The sequence below is a fragment of the Notamacropus eugenii genome, chromosome 2, assembly GCF_028372415.1.
Source record: "Notamacropus eugenii isolate mMacEug1 chromosome 2, mMacEug1.pri_v2, whole genome shotgun sequence".
Lineage (NCBI taxonomy): Eukaryota > Metazoa > Chordata > Mammalia > Diprotodontia > Macropodidae > Notamacropus > Notamacropus eugenii.
The window spans coordinates 350,937,731-350,960,156 of NC_092873.1; the positions used below are offsets into that span (position 1 = coordinate 350,937,731).

The window sequence follows — 22,426 nt, forward strand, 5'->3', positions numbered from 1 at the left end:
AGATGGACATTTCTAGCCATTGAGGCTGGAATATAATGGATAGGTAACACAGCAAAGTGTGCAGGTTAAAGCAAGAGTGTACTTTGAGGAGTATGAGCTCTCAAGTCATGAAGAGAGCCAACTATGGGGGAAGGAAAAAAACCCAACTCTTTGGAGGGAATCACTCTTCACCTCTTGAGAGAAAAAGGGATTTCTCTCTATTTCTTTCCCCTTCCCTCATATCTGTCTTTCAGAAGAGCCAATCACCCAGTAAAAAACAGCTTTTGCTTTAAGGCTCTATAGATTTTCCAGGGGTTCTAGGGTAGAAGCAGAATGTTAAGAGAGTATAAGAAAAGCTGATTCCCTTCTCTTTGGTGTCAAGCTTTCCCAGTACTGAGCCCAATCTTCATGAGCCCAAAGAAGGAGCCCTTTGTGAGAGGACACCTCTTCAGCCATGGATAACAATGGTAAATAATCTTAACCATAAAGTACCCCCTTAAAAACATATAGTTAGTTGAACCACTGATAGACCCTCCTTTCTTATTCTTGCTTTGGTTGGAATTAAGTATCTCTTATCTTTCTGGTCAGTCATTAATTTTGTTCTTTCTCAGGACACCCCCCCGCATGAGAGGAAGTCATTGGACAGATCCCAACAGGATCAGGCCACAGTCCTCCAGCCTCTGCAGCTGGGGTTATAAATAACTGCCAAAACTAAACAGCCAAATAACTGCATTTTGAAAATTGCTTTAAAAATCACTGTGGAATCCTGATTCGATAACACTCTACATACACACACACACACACACACACAAACACACACACACACACACACACACACACAATTTTTTCAACTTGCCTTTTCCTAACTCCCCTATCTTATTGACCCATAGCTCCCCAGAGAAGACAACAGTAAACTTGAATACAAAGGACATCTTGTGATGAAAGAGACATTCTCTTCCATATTTAATGGGACCAGAGCAATCCAGAATGTAGCTGCATTACATCATGCCATGTTGTTATGGCAGCAGAGACCTCTCTGTAATAGACAATTCTTCCCTGGGATCTCGGTATCCAAAATTTACTTACCAGGAAGACCGGGGAGTTGTTTTTATGATCTGGCCTTCATTTTGTTTTTCTGTCAATGAAGCCAAATACCTTTATTACCACTTCCCAGGGAGAAATATTCTGAAGGAACAGAAAGCTAGGCTGCAGTCTCAGGGGTAACATTAATCTCTAGTTAGTGTTACCCAGAGGACAGGGATTATGCTTTCTATTTCTTTGATATTTCCCCTTCCTCTCCTATCTTTCCCCTCCTGCTCCTTACCCCAGTTAGCCTCACTGGGAACAATATACAGAGTAGAAATGTCAGAATATCTTTTTTAGTGGGAAGGAAAGAGAGAAAGGACACAAATAGAGGGAATGTCAAGGTCCACCATTATGAAAATAAGTCAGATAATACTTAGATCATGTTAGAGGCTGTTGCTCATGAAATGTCCATGAAATGTATTGGCTCTGTGGACTGACTAATCTGCTAAGTAGTCAAGGCAGTAGACAAACCCAGGGAGAAGGTTTAGCTCATAGGGAATCAGCTTCCTATGTTTATTAGCCCCAACAAAAACAAGATAGCCTCACTGGTTCTGCATCAGTAAGGTGTAGGTCATCTCATGTGCTGGGTTGTTTTCCCAGGAGTAGAGAGTGAGGATGGGTCATCTTTGTGACTGACAAGATGCATTTGTCTATCAGGTAGCTAGAGATGCAGTCTCTGACCAATGAACGTTTTCTCTGTGACTAATTTGACCACACTACAATCCAACCTACTATTCTGATGTTGCTAGTACCGTGATCTAACTAGCTGAGCCTGGATGAGATTGTGGAGGAGAGTTATTTTCCTTTCAGTTTAAGAGTTGTACCTAAATGGAATGGTGTCCGGGTTTCTCCAGACCAGACTCTAAAGGGAATTTTCTGTTCTTGGTCATTTCAATACCAAGTTAGCCTTACTTAACTTACTTCACATATTGTTTCTCCAAGGATCTTAACAAAAATTAAAGGACAGAATGGATGCAGAGCTTTCAGATCCATCCCTGTTCTCTGATAGGGGTCATATTAACACACATCTTCCCTTGCAAACAATGCAAAAAATAACCTTTAGGGGGGCAGTAAGCACTTGCATAGACCTTGGCCAGGATCTTTAGTATTGGCAGTTTCATAACTCTTATCCAAGGGTCTCCTCTCTAGATTGGGTGGGAACATAGATGAGCAGAGAGACCAGATCTCTTAAAATGGGGAATAAGTGATAGGACTATCTGAGGATGAGAGCCATAGTCCTGGATCTATTCCAAATGCTACTACGAAGCTGATATCCTAAGCAAAGCACTCCACCTACCCTCCACCCCTTCCCTGCTGCCACACCAACAAGGATCAACCTATCTCACAAGGATGCAAGGATGTGGGAAAAGCAAATGAGTCATCTAGCAGTTCCTCGCCAAACCCCACCAGGCACAAGCCACAAGATTCCAAAGTGATTTTCCTAAAATTCAGATCTGACCAAGTATGTCATTCACCCTACTCAATAAACTCCAATGGTTCCCTGTTGCCTTTAGGATCAAATAGAAGCTTCTTCATTTGATTTTTAAAACCCTTGACTCCAACCTTCCATTGCAACTTCATTAAATATTATTCCCTTTTTTGCCTTCTTCCAGTCTAGCCAACTGAGAACTGCAAAATAATCTATCTCCCTTTCTCATTTCTGGATTAATCATCATCCATTCCTAGAAAGCAGCACCTCCTCACCTCCACCTCTTAAACCACTTGCTTCCTTCAAGACTCAGCTCAAGCACTACCCTCTAAGCTTTTCCTGATCTTCCCAACTGCTAGTGTCTTTCCTCCCTGAACTACCTTCTACCTGGTCTGCATAATATGCACATGTTGTCTTCTCTGAAAGAATATAATCCCCTTGAGTACAGAAACAATAATAGTGGTAGTAGCTAGTATTTATATGGTACCAAGTATGTGCCAGACACTGTGCCAAGTGCTTTACAAATATTAACTCATTTGATTGTTGCCACAACTCTGGGAGAGAGGTGCTATTCTTCTTCTCATTTTACAGATGAGAAAGCTGAGATAAAAAGAGGTTAAATGACATGCCCAGGATCACACAGTGAGTAGGAGTTTGAAACTAAATTTGAACTCAGGTCTTCCTGACTCCAGCTGCAACACTCCATCCACTGAATCACTCAGCTGCCTGACTGCATTCTTTTTGTCCTGGCATACTCAAGCAATCTCAGTAGCTGGCACGTAGTAGCTTAATAAATATTTGTTGAGTGCATAAAAACACTGTGAAGTTGGAATTGTATCATTTAGAAAAATATTATAAATCCTAATTAAACAATCATGTATTAAGCACTTGCTCCATAGAAAACCCTGGGCTATATTGGAAGAATTTGAAGGCAAACAGAAAAAGAACAGCCCCTGTCCTCAAGGAGCTTACATCCTATTGTTTTATTGTATTGTAATTATTTTGTATTTAATTATCCTATTTACTTATTTTATTGCAATTATTTATTATGGTAATTTATATTGTAATTAAAACAGAAAACGTAGTCCTGGAATGACACACAGCCATGTCTATCCACATCTACATATAGCATGCAGTTCTGATTCCTGGAAAGACTTAATAAGAGATAGAAAAGGTCCAGAGAAGGGCAACTACATCGATTAGGATAGGGAAGGGAAAGACTGTCTCACAGACATAAACTAAAAAGATTAGGACTTTCCCACCTGAAAAAGTGAAAGCTGAGAGATTATCCAAGTATATGAAATCGTGAAGGCTTTGGCCAAAGAAAAAATGGGTTCGTTTATCCAAGCCCGCTACAGGAGAACTAGGGACACTCCTTGGAGCTTGAAGATCATTTTCAGGAAATTAGTAAAAACATAGAATTTATTACCCTGGGGAGTGACAGAGGCAGAAAATATATCAAAAATAAGTTGGAAAATGGTTTAGATGATACAGAGAGAAGGAGAGAGAACGAAGAGAAGGATTTACACCATTCATCCTAGCCATACCTTTGCAATAATGTAAAGAAAACAATATTGAAAGATAGCAGAGCTCTGGCCAATGCACTGAGCAGTGTCAACTCGCCTTCCACCAGAGTGATGGGTGAAACATGCCTCCCTCTCAGAAGAAAAGAAGTTATGGAACCTTAATGTGGAATGAGAGTTATCAGGCCAAGATGTTGATGTGTTTTGCTTAACAGTACTCCTTGGGTACAAGGGAGGATTACTTGAGGGCAAAAGAGGAAGGAGCCACTGGGAAGTGACCCGGGTGTAAAAAAGGAGAAGCAAATTACTTTTTTTTTGAAGAACAGGTCAAGTATCCGAGAACCATTTTAACTTTAGGTCTATGAGCTTGTGCAGTAAATCTTTCTAGGTTTCAGTTTCTTTGTAAAATAAGGGGGTTGACTTGGTGTCTAAGGTCTCTTCTGTGTCTAAATCTATTATCCAAAGGCATTTGAATGCTCTAAGCGTCCCTTTTGTAATCCAATTTAGTTCAATAAACATTTATGAAACATTGAAAAAATGAAAAGGTGCAAATAAATGAATAGATAATGGTTTCATAATATATGAGAGTTAGGAAAGTATGGGACCTGTTCCTTAACCTTTTGAGATCATCTTCATGAAAGAAAACTAACATGATTCCTATGAAATGTTCCCTGGTTTTACTTTGAGACAGACTACAGACTCAATAGATCCTGCGTCTGATCTAATATGGCATTTCTCTTCTCCTTCTCCAGGACCTTAAACATATAGCCCAGATCTGTTATGGGTGCAATCCATAACATTGAAAGAGATTAAATTTCAGAAGTGTTGCATGTTGTTTAGAAATAAATGTAGTTGCGTCTCAGAAAGCAACTAGTACTGTGAGATTAAGGGTTCCCAGGCTGACAGCTGGGAAATTTTAGTTGCTGTTTCATCTCTGGTATTTAACAACACGTCCCTGGTACTTATTCCCCTAGGTCAAGGGGTGGGAGCATTTAAAAGTTGTTTCCAGTTATTTGGTACTGGTTAAAAACAGAAAAGTAGGTCAGTGGAAAACACTTGATGAGCAAGAATCAATAGTAAAAAAAAAAAATTATCCCAGTGTTTGCTGCATCCAAGAATATAAATTACTGGGGGTAAAGATTCTCTTTTAACAAGAACTGCTGGGAAAGCTAGAAAATGGATCAGCAGGAATTATAGTTAGACCAATAACTTACACCATGTATCACAATAATCTAAAATATGTATATAACCTGATGAGAAAAGGTCACAATATAAAATACAATTAGAGAAGGATGAGATTGTATACAATGTTTCATAATTGTGGCAAGAGGGAGAATTCTTAACTAAACAAGGGCTAGAGAAAATATTAAAAGATTAAATAGATAACTTTTACTAAGTAAAATTAAAAAGCTTTTGCATGAATAAAATTTTAAAAGACAGAATTAGAAGAGAAATATCAAAATGGGAAAAATATTTGTATCAAATATCCCTATAAAAGTCCGATATCCCAACGCATACAGGGAATTGACATGATTAAATAACACCAAGAGTCATTCCCTAATAAATACATGACTTAAGGCTATGAACAAAAGCTTTCAAAAGAACATATTCTAAGTACATATAAAGTATAGATAAGAACTGGGCATGTAATTTCATTGATATAGGGATTTCTTAGATGAGGAAATTCCCTCTACAAGTATAGGTCATCACCTTCTCTGAAACTTAGAGGCAACTTCATTGAGAGGTTAAGAGACAGACCCAGTCACACAATTAATTTTTGAGGGAAGTGGAACTTAAACTCAGGTCCTCTTGGATTCAAGGCCAGTTCTCTTGCCATTATACCATGCAGCCTCTAAGGTACAAACAATCCCATGAAAATATGCCCTAATAAAGGAGAAATGCAAATTAAAATACTTCTGAGGTTTTACTTCACCATACCGTTCCACTAATATGGCTCTATACAGAATGTCCCTTGATTCTTCTCTGAGATATAGCCTAGTAGGCTCAGTAAATCTTTAGTCAAATCTAGTATGACAAATTGGCAAAGATAAAGATGTGAATGTTGGTGGAGTTGTAGAAAGGTAGGCACACTGATGCGCTGATGGTGATGCTATGAAGTTTTCCAACCATTCTGGATTTTAATTTAGAATTATGTTTTTTTAAAGTGTAAATTCTCTATACCCTGACTCAGAAATGTCACCAGTGGGCATATACCCCAAAGAATTCAAAGTCAGAAACAAAGGTCTAATAAATACCAAAAAAATCCTATTAGCCTTCTTTGTAGTAGCAAAAAAAAAAAAGAAAGAAAGAAAGTAGACAGTCCCCACTAGGGAAATGGCTAAAAGAACTATGGTTTTATGTATTATGAGACTGCAAAAAAATTATGAATATGAGAAATTAAGAAAAACATGGAATGATTTATATGAACTGATGCAATGAAATAAGGAGTACCAAGAGAATAATATGTACATTTATTACAATAATGTAAGTGAAAAAAGAAGTTGGACTCTGAATTACTGATGAACTGTTGATATGACAAAAAAAATGGAGAAGAAATTAAAAAAAGATACATCTTCTCTTACAACAGAGAGGTGGGGGACTACCAGGACTGAAAATGGTATATTTTGTCAGGCTCTGTCTTTTTAAATGATGTTTTTGCTTAATTGATTTCCTTCAGTTTGAGCAGTGGCCAAAAGACTGTAAAGTAAAGACAAAATACATACAGATGGGCACATTGATACTTGTAGACTCTCCCTCTGCTGTTATCACTGAGCAACCTCTCCTCTGAATTCACTCTATCTAAATTTATCACCCAATCCAGATCCTGTGGCTATTATCTATTGGTCCCCTGGTCATTCTCCCTCATTTCTCTATGAGATCAGTGCCTAGCTCCCAGTCTTCCTTTCCATCCCAAATCTGCCCTTATACTATCAAATGTAAAATCTACTATTTGGTTTATAAAGCCCTTCATAATTCCTCTCCCCTCTTACCTTCCCAGTCTTCATATACCTCACCCCAACATACTCTGCAATCCAATGGCACTGCACTCTTAGATATTCCTTGCTCATGACACTGTCTCTTGCTTGACTGGACATTTTCACTGACTGTGTTGTTCCATGCCTGGAGTTCTTCCCCTCCTCTCCTTCACTGCCTAGTTTCCCTGCTTCCTTCAAGTTTTAGCTAAAATCCCACCTTCTGCAAGAAGCCTTTTCTGGTCTCCCTTAATACTAGCATCATGCCTTCCTTCTGAGATGATCTCCAATTTGTCCCATATCTAACTTGTTTGTACCTAAATGTTTGCATGTTATCTCTCTCCATTTGAGAGGAAAGATTATTTTTGCCCTTCTTTGTATCCCAGCTCTTAGCATAGTGCCTGGCACATAGTAGGTGCTTAATAAATGTTTGTTACTTTGACTTGACAACTTTACTGGGACACTTCAATATACTAAAACCCCCCAGATCATTAGTCTGCTCAAGTATTTTGACCCTCTTCTACACTTCTTTTCATCTACACTCAGGGATGGTCCTACCCTTCATCTTGTCATCATCTGTAAGTATTCAATTTTCATGATTAAGAATTCTGAAACTCTTATCAAATCAAAACTTCCTATAATTACATCTCTCTATGCCTTCCTTGTAAACCTATTCTTCATATTCATGTCTTCATGTCTAATCCTTGAACCCCTCAGGACCTTCCCTGGCCATCACCTCTGCTCTAGTTATAGTCTGCTTACCTTCCAATCTCAATTTTTTAGTGAATCAATTCAGCTCTACAGTTAATCAGTTCAACTCTACACTACCCTCTGTTCCTTTGTCCCATCACTGCTCATGATTTGCCAAACTCCAAATCTAGATTTTTCTAATTATTTCTCTCTCTTGCCCCTATATAAGTGAGGCCTAATGGAGCCTGAGGAAGTCATAAACCTGTTGACCAAGTCCACTACACATTTATGCTGTATGATCTCAACTCAAGCTCTCACTGCAGCAAAGCAATCCTTTTACTCCTCCCTAATTGGTTTTCCATCCAATTCACCAAAGCAGTTAAATCAAACCTCTTTTCAACCCTTCTAGTATCTTCTGCCCCTACTTGTCAAGTGAGAATTTTGCTTCACACTTTAATGAAAAAATGGAGGCTATTCAGCATGCTCTCCCTTCTTTCTCATATCACAGCCTATTAATATCATGCCCTTTTATCTCCTTTACTTTAGTCCCAAAGCCAAATCTTCTACATGTACCCTTGACCCCATTTACCTGCCATCTTTTCCAGTGGTTTGCTATTCCCTCTCTCCTATTACTCCCTCTCTTCTTCTAACCTTCAGTCTCTCTATTTATTGGCTTATTCCCTGCTACCTAGCAGGGAACCAAGCCCTTCCACATTCTTTAAAAAAAAAAAAAGCAAAAAAAAGCCCTTATTAGACCCTGCCATTCTATAAGCTATTGACTCATATATCTTTTGTCCCTTTCTCAGCCAAACACCTTGAAAAAGCTGTCCACACTTGTTGCCTTTACTTCTTCTCCCCCTTTTCCCTCTACAGTCTGGATTCTTGCTTCATTACTCAACTGAAACTGCTCCCTCCAAAGTTACCATTGATCTCTTAATTGTCAGATTTAATGGCATTTGTTCAATCTTCAACCTTCTTCAACCTCTATAAAGCAGTTGACACTACTGACCATTCTTTCCTGGGAAACTGCTTTTTCCTGGTTCCCTTCCTACCTGTCTGATCACTCCATGATATCTTTGGTTAGACAGATGATCATCTATATCATATCCCCTAACTGAGTGTGTCTGAAGACTCTGTTCTGGGTCTTCTCTTTTTTCTTTACATTCTCTCACTTCATGATCTCATCAGTTCCCATGGGTTTAATTATCTATCATCTCTATGTAGATGACCCCCACATCTATATATTGAACCCAAGATACTTCCCTAAATCTAGTCCTATATTACCAACTGCTTATTAGAACTTTTGTAATGAATGTCTTGTAGGCATCTCAAATACATGTCCAAAACAGAACTCAGTAACTTTCTCCTCCAAATCTACCACTTTTCCATACATCCCTATTTCTCCCAATCACCTAGGTATACAATTTCAGCATCATTCTAGATTCTCACTTATCACATATATCCAAGTAGTTTCCAAATCTGGCCATTTCTTGTCTCCACAACATCTCTCACCTATACCTCCTTTCCTCCATTCAGACAACTACAACCCTGGTTCAGGCACCCATCACTTCTTGCCTTGACTGTTGTAATAGCCTCCTAACTGGTCTCATTTCCTCAAATCTCTCCCCACTACAATCCTTCCTCCACATAACTTCTAAATTGCTATTCCTGGAGTACAAATCTGACCATGTCATATGTGATTTATGACTTAATAAATTTTTATGGCTTCCAATTCATTCTAAAATCACAAGCCCTTCATAGCCTGGTCCCATCCTACCTTTCCAGCTTTATTGCACATTTCTCCTTTTTGTGAATGCACTCTACAATCCAGTAAAACTGGCCTTCTTACTTTTTTCTCACATGGGACATTCTGCTCTCTATCTCAATGTATTTTCACTGGTTATTGCCCATGCCTAGAATGTACTTGTCCTCTTTACTTCTGCCTCTTGGAATTCCTAGTTTCTTTCCAGACTTTGTTCAAATTCTGCTTTCTTCATGAGGCCTTTCCTGTTGCCCCAGTTGCTGGTGTCTTTTGCTCTGAAGTTGCCTATTATAACAGACTACACAGATCCAGGGTCCTGAGGCTCCCTCTCCCCTTAAAGGGCTCCATCTCTGGACTCACACAGACTAGGTTCATTTCTAGGGCTCTCTGAACTCTAAAGAGAAGGATCACGCGCTTTCTCCTGTTATTTGACTCTTTATGTCCCCATTCCATGGCCCCAGGTAAATTCATTTAAAACTTAGCATTTAAAAAACACCTAAGATCTCCCAAAAGGAATCAATAGGGTCCTTTCTAGAAAAGTGCTCAATTTACAAAGTAAATAATGTCTAAGATATTTGTTTCCTCTTTCACATAGTGCTCTGCACATAGTAAGCACTTAACAAATGCTTTCTCATTTTTTCATTCATTTCTCCACAACAAAAGAACAAATGAGTGAATTGACAACAAAGCACACCACCCAGCAATAATACCATTTCTAGGGCAGTACCCCAAAGAGATCATACAAATGAGAAAAGGACCCACGTGTACAAAAATATTTATAGCATCTCTTTTTGTGGTGGCAAAGAATTGAAAATTGAGGGGATGTCCATCATTTGGGGAATGGCTAAACAAGTTATGGTATATGAATGTAATGAAATACTATTGTGCTCTAAGAATTGACGAACAGTCAGACTTCAGAAAAACCTGGAAAGACTTATGTGAACTGAAGTTGAGTGAGGAGAGCAGAACCAGAAGAACTTTGTACACAATTACAGTCACATTGTTCAATGACTAATTTTGATAGAGTTGGTTTTTCCCAGCAGTGAAAGGTTCTAGGACAACTCCAAAAGGCTTATGACATAAAATGCTATCCGCATCCAGAGAAAGAACTTTGGAGTCTGAATGCAGATCAAAGCATTTATTTGCTCTCTCTTTTTTGTTTTATTTCTTCTTTTTCGTGGTTTATTCTATTGGTTACAGTATGACTAAAGTGAAAATGTTTAATGTATCAGATTGCATGCTCTCTTGGGGAGGGGAGAAATGAGGGAAGGAGAGAAAATTTAAAACTCAAAAGCTTATGGAAATGAATGCTGAAAACTAAATATAAACAAATATAGGAAAAAATTTAAAAAACAGTACACAAATCACTTTATGTGACTGTGGAATAGACATTTAATATTCATCTCACCTCTATACTGTCTAGACAATTCACACAAGGTCTGTATCTTCTGTGAACTTAATGCCTGACTTCAGCTCATCCTCCTATCTGTGGGCACCTTCTTCAAGACAGAGTGGTAGAAAATTTGTCCTGCTCTCAGTCAACACTGGAGGGGGTAGGGTGTGTTCAGGGAAGATTAGCACCTCTGGTGTGAGGGCAGCTTTCCACCTTTGGTGTCTATTTGATTCAACCAACTTGGAACCTATGACTCCAAAAAGTTGTAGCATGCACAGAAGCCAAAACCCAGAAAACCATCTGAGCAGATGGGCTAAACCAGATTGAAGGTAATTGACCCACTGGTGAGTTGGGAGGTGGGAGCGGGGGGGGTGGAGATAGTGTCTACTCCAACCATGGCAGAATGGGCAGATGAGAACAACTTGTTCCAACATCCATGAAGGCAGCTGTGGAGCGCTAAGAGGTTGGTTAGACATTGAAGATGCCAAGGTACTACATCCTGAACCATTACCAGTCATCTTGATTTTTGTCTTACAGCTGGACTTTGATGACTCTGGAAGAGAGTGAGGCCAATGATTTTGTACAACTCTGCCTCACTTAAATCCAATTTATGTGCTAAACGAAAGATATCACCCATGACAGGAGGTGACATGAGAAAGGGATTTAAAAAGGTGCCTTAAAAATTGTCTATTTCACCCAACCCTTTACCAGGACTGGAGTGGATCCCACCATGTGGTCAAAAAGCACTCAAAAAGGCAAAAAACTTTTGCAGAGGTGATTCCACTCACCATTGGTAAGTGGAACATGCACACATTTATGGACAAAACAAAATCCAGTAGACCTGAAAGATGAACAGCTCTTGTTGTAAGAGAACTCAGCAGTTATCACATTCAAGTAACAACCCAGGGTGAAACAAGGCTGGCAAATGAAGGCCAGTTTATTCAAGTTGGAGCTAGATACAAGTTTTACTGCAGTGGGTCACAATGGAGGGGACCGCCTTGAAGCTGGAACAGGTTTTGCAATCAAACACAATCTAGTCAACAAACTTGTATGCCTACCAAAAGGAGTGAAGACAGGTTCATGACAATGTGATTAGCACTTGTAGGAAAGTGCCATCCACCATTATCAGTGTGTATGATTCCACTATGATAAACCCACAAAGCCAGATAACTACTAGAAGACTTAATGTCAACAGATTAGAGTGCCTCTCACTTCTCAGAGTGGGATCAGTTGTTAACTTGGAGGGCAAGCTGAACCAATACAGTTGACAGTGTTCACAGTTGACAACGGTGAAGAAGAAAAGGAGTAAGCAGTTTTGATTATACAACATTGCATTTACTCCTCTGGGTCAGAACACTCACAAACATTAAGACTGGTTTGTCAAAAATGATGAGGAAATTCAACATTTGCGAAATGAAAAACAAAAACTCCGCAGGGTTTTACCAACAGGGTAATCTGTCTCCATCAAAGATAAGGTGGAAGAGAAGTTTAGAGAGATACAGGATTCTTGGCTCAGTAAGAAGACAGATGAAATTCAGTTCTACACTGATAGTAACAATCCAAAATATTTTTATGACGTCCTGAGGGCTACTTATGGACCAAAAACCTATGGTGCATTTCAACTACTTAATGCTGATAGAACCAGATTGATTAGTAATAAGGACATGATCCTGGAGAGATGGACTGAACACTTCTACAGTGTTTTTTAATAGATGGTCATCAATCAATGCTAAGGTCCTTGACTATACACCTCAGATTGAAGTCAATCCCTCTCTAGCTGAACTTCCAACTGAAGAAGAGGTTTTGAATGCCATTAGGCTCTGCCATGTAGCAAAGGACCTGGTACACATTCCATTCCAGCAGAGATCTACAAGACAGGAAGGCCTCTGCTCATACAAAAGCTGACTGAAATTTTCTGGGTTATATGGCAAGAGGATAATCTCTGATTATCCCTCTGGAGTCCAAGGATGGATTCATTTTTTCATATCTATAAATGTAAAGGAAATAGAATGTCCTGTGACAATCATGTGAGGTCTCTCTCTTACTCATTGTTGTCAAGGTTCTTGCCAGTGTCCTCCTTAATACAAAAGGGAATCCTTCACCTGAAAGGTGGTCATTTACCTGAGAGCTAGTGTGGCCTCAGAAAGGGCCAAGGAACAGTTGATACATTGTTAGCCGCCCAATGACTCCAATGCTAGGAGCAGAACACAAAGTTCATCAATCTGACCAAGGCATTTGATGCTGTCAGTCATGAGGGTTTGTGGAAAATTACAGCAAAATCTGGGTGTCCAAAGAAGTTCATCAGTACTGTACATCAGCTTCATAATGGCATGCTTGCATAGGTTCTGGGTAATGGATGATGCTCTTATGTTTTCCCAGTCACCAATGGAGTGAAGCAGGGCTAACGTGCCTACTTCCGTGCCTTTTAGCATGATATTTTCAACAGTGTTGTTAGATGCCTTCAACGAGGATGGAAACAGCATCAAGGTTAGCTACTACACTGAGAGTAAATTATTTAACTTGAAAAGCCAAGACTAAAGTGGAGGAGAGTTGGTGCTCAATATTTTGTTCACAGATGATCCTGCACTCAAGGCAACCTCTGAGGTTGAGATGCAGTGGAGTATGGATTTATTCTCTGCCACTTGTTCTAATTTGGCCTAACAATTAACACCAAGAAAATACAGGATTTCCACCAGTCAGCACCACACCATCCATACATGGAATCATTGGTTACAGCAAATGGAGAAATATTGAATTCTGCGGATCAGTTCACTTACCTTGGTAATACACTTTCCAGGGATGTCCACATAGATGATGAGGCTGACCCACACATTGCCAGAGCTAATTTAGTGTTTGGGATGCTCCAAAAGAAAGTGTGAGAACAAAGAGATATCAGACTGTCTACCAAGCTGAAAGTCTACAGAGCCATTGTGCTGACCTCATTGTTGTATGCCTGTGAAACCTGAATCATCTACCAGCATCATGCCAGGAAACTGAATTGCTTCCATTTGAATCGTTTTAGGAAGATTCTGAAGGTTACCAGGCAAAATAAGATAGCAGATGCTAAAGTCCTTTCTTGAGCTAAACTGCCAAGCATTCCAACTCTACAGCAGGGAGCACAATTCCAATGTTTTAGCTGTGTTCAAATGCCAAAGGTACATCGGCCTAAAAGATTATTTTACAGAGAATTCACACAAAGCAAGTGCTCACATGGAGGTTAGAAGAAACAATACAAGGACACTTCTCAAGGTCTCTTTGAAGAACTTTGGAATCAACTGCATGTTATGGGAAACACTGGCAAAGGACCACCCACCATGGTGTGCCTGCATCAAAGGAGGTACTATGCTCTATGAGCAAAGTAGTAACTCAAAAGAAACATGAGATAGGTAAATTTAGAGACATTTCCACTCCAAATATTCCCGTAGACTCTGTGCCTGATCTGTGGTAGAAGCTTCTGAATTCATACTTGTCTGATTAACTACAGTCAGACACACTGTACCTTGACTCTAACATAGTGATGCCATTTTGGCCCTTTTTGAGCATGAAAGACAACAACACACCAGTCAACACTGACTGGATGACCTAAGAGCTTCCAGTCTCATCAACTCATGAAGCTGAGGACAGAAACACTTCTCTTGGGATTACCATTCAGTCCCTCATAGCCAGGGAAAGAAATACAAAGCAGAAGAGGCAGTCAGAGGGGTGAGGTCCAGCATTAGGTTCATCAAGGCCAGCACATGCCACATGTAGGCAGTTGCTCTTCTGCCAGGGAGATGTTGAGTCTGTGCCACAAAAAGCCCAAGCTACATGTTCGGAAGGGAGGAAGCCCACATCAAGAGTAGAAATCGTCTCTGCCTTTGAAGTCTGTTGAGTGGGTGACTCTAGCTGCTTAGTGGCCTCTTGAATGCAACACTGACTCCATCACTGAGCTGTGGGGGGAAAAGGATGAGGGGATGATTCATTGGAACCAATCAGAAGCCTCTAGCTGTACCTATATCAATGGATCCTCCAGACAGGGCCAGAGCCTGGAAGGGTTCTGTTCTCGGGACAGCACACATGTCATCAGAAGGGGCCCAATTCCAGTCATGGTCCCTAGAAGGGATGGTCACTGTTATGCTTGTATTTGTTTCATCTGTGTTTCTATATACATGTTGTTTCACTCATCAAAATTGTGAGCTCCTTGAGGGCAGAGGTTTTACTTTTTGTCTTATATCCCCAACCCTAGCACAATTCCCAACACATAGTCAGTGCTTACTTTAATGATTGTTCAATAGACATTTATTAAGTGTCTGTAGACTTACAAAGACAAGGTTGTGCAGAGGATAGAGCACCAGGCTTGGAGTCAGGAAGCCTAGAGTTCAAATCCTACCTCAGACACATACCAGCTGAGTGACCTTGGACAAGTTGCTTAACCTCTGTGTGCCTCAATTTCCTCAACTATAAGATAGGATTGATAATAGCATTGACTCCAATGGTTATTGTGAGGATAAAAATGAGTTAATATTTGTAAAGTGTTTTGTAAACTAAAGTCCTGTATAAATACTAGCTATTATTATTAATAAATGTTGGGATCTGGGAAGTTTTCGTAGAGAAAGGAATACTTACATTAAACCGTGAAGGATGATAAGGATTCTGGGAGGTGGAAGTGATGAAAGAGGACTTCCCAGGCATGGGGAATAGTTTATGCAAAGGATCAGAAAGGAATGCTGAGTTCAGGAAAGGGGCAGGTCAGTGTGGCTGGAGAGGACAAGCTTGGAATCAGATTGAAAAAGGCCTCTGATGCCAGGATGAGTAGAATATAATTTTTCTCATAGGTAACAGGGAGTCACCAAAGGTTTTTGAGCAGAAGACTGAGAGCAACTAATTCACAAACAAGCATTAAGTACTTACTATTTACCAGGCACCATACTAACAATCCAAAGACAAAAATGAAACAAACCTTGCCCTCAAGAAGCTTACATTCTGTCTGAGGTAAAAACATGCACACATATGGTCAAATCTGTACCTTAAGAAGATTATTTTGGCAGGTACATGTGCAGTGGATTAGAAAGGAGAATGTATTAGAAGCAGAGAGACCAAATAAGGAGGTAATTACAATTATCCAGTTGAGGTGATACAGATTTGAACTAGGATGGTGGCTATGTGACTATAGAGAAGGGCATAAATGCAAGAGATGTTGGTAGGTAGAACTGATGAGACATCAGCTGATCGATATCTGGAGTAAGGGAGAGAGAAGAATCAGGGATGACACAGAGGTTTCAACTTGGGTAACAGATGATCTGGAACCTTTAACAGAAATTAGGGTTTGAGGCATAGTACAAAGTTTAGGGCAAAAGATAAATAGTTCTGTTTTGAACATGTCTATTTTGAGATGTTAGTGGAGTATCCAGGTGGAACTGTCCCAAAGGGAGTAGGAGATATGAGAGTACAGCTCAGGAGAGAGATTAGGGCTGGATGCATCACTTTGGGGGCAGCTAAGTAGCCCAGTGAATGGAGTGCTGGACCTAGAGTGAGGAAGACCTGAGTTCAAATCTGGCTTCAGACACTTATTAGCTGTAGGACCCTGGGCAAGTTATTGAACTCTGTTTGCCTCACTTTCCTCATCTGTAAAATAAGCTGGAGAAGGAAATAGCAAACCACCCCAGTCTCTTTACCAAGAAAACCCCAAATGGGGTCACACAGAGTTGGACATGACAACAACAATAACCACAATATCAGTTTGGGAGTCAGCAGCTTAGAAATGGTGATTGAATCTATGGGACTTCAAGAGATCATCAAGGGAGAAAGTGAGGGAAAAGAAGAGAAGAGAAGGCAGGACAGAACCTTAATTAGAGGACAGATGAAGAAGTAAGGAATGGATGAGGCAGGTGCAAAAGAGATGGAAAAGGAGGAGTCAGAAAGTTAGGAAGAGAACCAGGAGTCACCGTTACATCACAGAAGTCAAGGAGAGAGGATGCAGTGGATGATGACAAAAGCTCACAGAGGAAGGAAGTTGAAAACTAAGAAAAGGCCCTTGGATTCAACACTTAGGAGGTGGCTGGTGATTTTTTTGGTGAGAAGTTTCTGTAGAAACTAACTTCTAACTATTAGCTTGTCTATGAGTGTCTCATTGTCATATTTTATTGCAATTCCAAACTGGAAGCACCAGAGCAGACTGAATCAGGAACAGACTTTAACACAGTAGAGCTCAGAAGTCAGATTGTAAAGGGTTGAAACATTTTTTTCTAGTATTTTGGCAATGAAAATGAAAAGATAGGTAAGCTTGAGAGAATGGCAGGGTCAAATGCAGATTTTTTAAGTATGGGAGAGATGTGGTTATGTCTGTGTACAGCCACAAAGGACCCTGCAGACAAGGACAGACTAAATTCAATTCAGCAAACATGTATAAATTACAAACTATCCACTAAGAGTCAAAGGAATATATAATCATAGATTTAGAGTTGGAAGGGACATTAGATAGAGGACATATAGTCCATCCCCCACATTTTACATTAGATGAAGAAAGTGAGACCATGGAGTTTAAGTGACACAGGTAAAAGTGGCAAAGCTTATCCACCTCCAGAGAAAGGACCGATAGAGTCTGAATGTACATCAAAGCATACTATTTTTCCACTTTTTTTTGGTCTATCTTCTTTCTAAACATGATTGATTGGAAATATGTTTTGCATAATTACATATGTACAACCTATGTAGAATTGCTTACCATTTCAGGAAGGATGGAGGGAGGGAACAAGAGAATTTGGAATTCAAAATTTTTTTCAAATTAATATAAAAATTGTTTTACATGTAATTGGGAAAAAATAAAATTTTACTAAAACAATAAAAGTGGCAAATGAGATTTCCAGTGGACCAGACTGCTTGCTCTAACAAAATGCCAAATAGTTTCTGTCTTAAATCAGATTATCTGGAGTCTCATCCCTGCCACTTGCCACTGTCACTATCCAAAGACTACTGAACCTTCCCCTACCCCATTCATCTCTGCTTCCATTCTTCTCTGGGCACAGAGAGTCATATATATTCAGTCATGGATAAAAATGAGCAGGCTGAGAGATATAATGACATGGCAGCCTGCATGAAGTCTGTACCTGGGCAAGAAGCTGAATTACCCAATGAGGAAAGTAATCTACGTTGACTACAAAAATGTTGTGAGGACTCAAAGGTCATCTTAGAGGGTCCTTTCAAATATTGAGCAAAAGATAGAAGGTGCTGAGAATAAACAGCAGATGTCTGGAGAATACAGTGAGAAAATTGACACTGAACTAAGAAATAAGAAACATCTGTAATGATGTACTGTCTCTTTTGGAAAAGTTCTTGATTCCTCATGCTTCACAAATAGAAAGCAAAGTTTTCTATTTGAAAATGAAAAACTACTGCCATTATTTGGCTGAGGTTGCTGCTGGTGATGACATGAAAGAAATGATACATCAATCACAACCTGCATATCAAGAAGCATTTGAAATCAGCAAAAAGGAGATGCAGCCAGTGCATCCTATGAGATTGAGTCTGGCCTTGAATTTCTCAGCATTTTGCTATGAGATCCTGAACCCTCCAGAGAAAGCCTGCTCCCTTGCAAAGACAGCTTTTGATGAAACCATTGCTGAACATAATACGTTAAGTGAAGAACCATACAAAGATAGAATAATGCAAATACAGAGCAACAACCTGACATTGTGAACATCAGACTCCAAGGAAATGAAGCTGAAGCAGGAGGAGGGGAGAAGTAACCAACCTTCCAATTTTTGTCTACCTCATTCTAAAATGTATACAATAGATCATTTGTCATCCGTGCTATCCCACAAACAGTTTTTGTTTATGATTTATGACAGTTTTATGTTACGTCTGTTTGGATATCTATATATCTTGTTATGGTTTTTATGTTTAATATTAGGTAAGTAGAGGCACATGGCACTTGGGGAGTTATCTATTTTCATCTGAGGTGGCCAATGTGGGGATGTGAAATTTTTATACACATTTTACATGTTTGGCATGGTATTTTCAATATGTCATACATTCACAAGCCAATGTTAAAACAGCTTCCATGTCTATGCAAAGAAAACTGCCTACATATTGACCTGTTATGGTGGGTGGGGGGAAGGTGGGAAAAGGATAATTGGTTGCAGCCACAGGTGTAGTTTATTGTGGGTACTTTAGGGTTAGAGCATTGATGGCTGTGGTAGAAAAAGATGTTCTATAGATACTCTTTTGCATATCATGCCATGTATATCTGTGGAATACACAGACTCAACGGGTAAGCTGATTGCAGCGGCAAAAGTATTCCATAAGAAAGTTTTAACCCAGGGGTGGGCATGGAGCCAAGGTGGCAGAGTAGAAAGATGGACCTGCTCTAGCTCTCCTCCCATACCCCATGAAATACCTGTAAAGAATGACTCAAACCAAATTCTAGAGCAGCAGAAGCCACAAAACGACAGAGTGAAACAGATTTTCAGCCCAAGACAGTCTGGAAGGCTGACAGAAAAGGCCTATCACATTGGGCTCAGAGTGGAGCCCAGCCCAGCTGTGGTGCAGCAGGGTCCAGACAGGACTGGAACAGGCTTCAGGGTGCAGAATCATGGGTAGCAGATGTTGTTCCCAGATTTCTCAACCCACATAGGCCAAAGACAGCTTCAAAGGTAAGTAAAAAAGTTCTTTCACCTGAGTGAGAGGGGAGTTCAGTCTGGCCCCAGCCCTGACCCCAGGGCAGGACTTTTGAAGCCCTCAGCCTAAAGATCCTGGGGGAATTGAGCAGCTTGTCTGGATCTCAGTTCTGAGTAGCAGTGCTGGGGTGAAGAGGAGTGCTGGCATAGTGGAACTGGTTGTGACTGTGGAGAGGGAATCCTACTTGCAGAGCCACAGCAGAAAAGAGTGCTTGTGGTTGCTCATAGACCAGAGTGCAGGCCAGGAGAGGAATAAACTCCTCTCCCTTGATTGTACCACCTTGGAGGAACTGAGATACCATCCACTTGACAAAGGCCTTAAAAGTCAAGTAACTGGCTGGGAAAATGTCCAAAAAAGGGAAAAGAAATAAGACTATAGAAGGTTACTTTCTTGGTGAATAGGTATTTTCTTTCATCCTTTTGGATGAGTAAGAACAAAGCATACCATAAGAGGAAGACATCAAAGTCAAGGCTTCTACATCCAAAACCTCCAAAAAATATATGCAATGGTCTCAGGCTATTGAAAAGTTCAAAAAAGATTTTGAAAATCAAGTAAGAGAGGTGGAGGAAAAAATGGGAAGAGAAATGAGAGCGATGCAAGAAAATCATGAAAAGCGAATCAACAACTTACTATAGGAAACTCAAAAAATTACACCTTTAAAAATAGACTAACCCAAATGGCAAAAGGTGTTTCAAAAAGCCAATGAGGAGAAGAATGCTTTAAAAAGCAGAAGTAGCCAAATGGAGAAGGAGGTTCAAAAGCTCACTGAAGAAAATAGTTCTTTAAAAATTAGAATGAAGCAGATGGAAGCTAATGACTTTATAAGAAACCAAGAAATTATAAAACAAAACCAAAAGAACGAAAAAAATAGAAGACAATATCTCATTGAAAAAACCACTGATCTGGAAAATAGATCCAGGAGAGATAATTTTAAAATTATTGGTCTACCTTAAAACCATGATTTAAAAAAGAGCCTAGACATCATCTTCCAAGAAATTATCAAGGAAAACTGCCCTGATATCTAGAACCAGATGGTAAAATACAAATGGAAAGAATTCACTGATCACCTCCTGAAAGAGATCCCAAAAGGAAAACTCCTAGGAATATTGTAGCCAAATTCCAGAGTTCTCAGGACAAGGAGAAAATATTACAGGAAGTCAGAAAGAAATAATACAAGTATGGTGGAAATTAGGAATCAAAGGGCTTGAAATATGATATTCCAGAGGTCAAAGGAGATAGAATTAAAACCAAGAATCACCTACCCAGCAAAACTGAGTATACTACTTCAGGGGAAAAAATGGAATTTCAATGAAATAGAGGACTTCCAAGCATTCTTGTTGAAAAGACCAGAGCTGAATAGAAAATTTGACTTTCAAATACAAGAATCAAGAGAAATATGAGAAAGAAAACAGGAAAGAGAAGCCTTAAGGAACTCATTAAAGTTAAACTGTTTACATTCCTACATGGAAAGATATTATTTGTAACTCATGAGACCTTTTTCTGTATTAGGGCAGTCAGAGGGAATATATATGTGTAGGTGTCTATTGGTACGTATGTGTGTGTATATTATATATGTGTAGGTATGTATATACACATGTGTGTATGTGTGTGTGTGTATATATATATAGACAGCATATGTGTATATATGCATATATATACATATATATAGACAGAGGGCACAGGGTGAGCTGAATATGAAGAGAGAATACCTGAAAAACCCCAAAATTTACTGTTGAATGGAATGACTAAGAGTAAGAGAAAGGGAGAGATAGAATGTAGCAAATCATCTCACATAAAAGAGGGAAGAAAGAGCTTTTACAATGGAGGGGGAGAGCAGGAAGATGAAAGGAAATAATTGAACCTTACTCTCATGGGATTTGGCTTAAGGAGGGAATAACACACACTCAATTGGATATAGAAATCTGTTTTACCCTGCAGGAAGGCAAGAAGATAGAGGATAGGAGAGGGAAGATAATAGAAGGGACAGCAAATTAGGGAAAGGGATAATCAGATGCAAGCAGTATTGCGGGAGGACACGTCAAGGGAGAGAATGGAATAAATGAAGGGTAGGATAGGACAGAGGGAAATGTGGTTAGTCTTTTACAACATAACTATTATAGAAGTGCTTTGCATTGTTACACATATATGACCTATATTGAATTGCTTGTTTTCTCAATGAGGGTGAATGGGGAGGGAGGGGGAGAATATGGAACTTAAAGTTTTAAGAATGAATGTTAAAAATTGTTTTAGCATGCAACTGGAAATTAAGATATGCAGGCAAGGGAGTATAGAAATCTAGTTTGCCCTACAGGAAAATAGAGGGGAAGGGGACAGAATAAGGGTGGGTAATAGAAGGGAGGACAGACTGGAAGAAGGGGTGGATGGGGTGCACACTATCCTGGGGTGGGAGGTGGGGAGACATGGGGAGAAAATTTTTAATTCAAATTCTTATGGAAGTAAATGTTGAGAACTGAAAAATAAATAAATTATATATTAAAACTTTCAAAAAGAAAGAAAGAAAGAAAGTGTTAACCCAGTCAATTTACTCTGCAGAAGGGCAGAAACAATTCACATTCCATTATTTGTGAAGTTACACCTCCATTATTCTTGCTGTACTCATTTTATTTGTATTTGAAAGATTTAGGCAGCCTAAGGACAAATGTACAAGTAAAGATGTAGTAAAAATGAATTGCTCGATATTCATAAAGTCATTGTATATCAAGAACAATAGTAAAACCAAAAACTCATGTATTTTACTTTTTTGTTAGATTTTTTGCTTTTGTGATTTAAAAAAATACTTGCTTAACATGCATATATTGTAAAAATAGCTAACAGGGAAATAACTTAAGATGATGGCTAGCTTTTATTAATGTCCTATGAAATTTACATAAACAACCCAAGCATAATTGTTAAGAACATGTGTATTAAGTTCATGTA

The 22,426-nt window shown here is 39.3% G+C and overlaps 1 protein-coding gene across 1 annotated transcript in view; it reads left to right on the forward strand.

Annotated features, from left to right (window-relative positions):
• The first annotated feature begins 418 nt into the window (after window positions 1-418).
• The window catches only part of FAM117A (family with sequence similarity 117 member A), a 96,190-nt gene continuing 74,182 nt past the window's right edge, over window positions 419-22,426 (forward strand). The window contains exon 1 of the mRNA XM_072646107.1: window positions 419-446. Within this exon, the coding sequence (XP_072502208.1) occupies window positions 434-446 (13 nt within the window). The 5' untranslated portion in view covers window positions 419-433. The remainder of the gene's footprint in view (window positions 447-22,426) is intronic.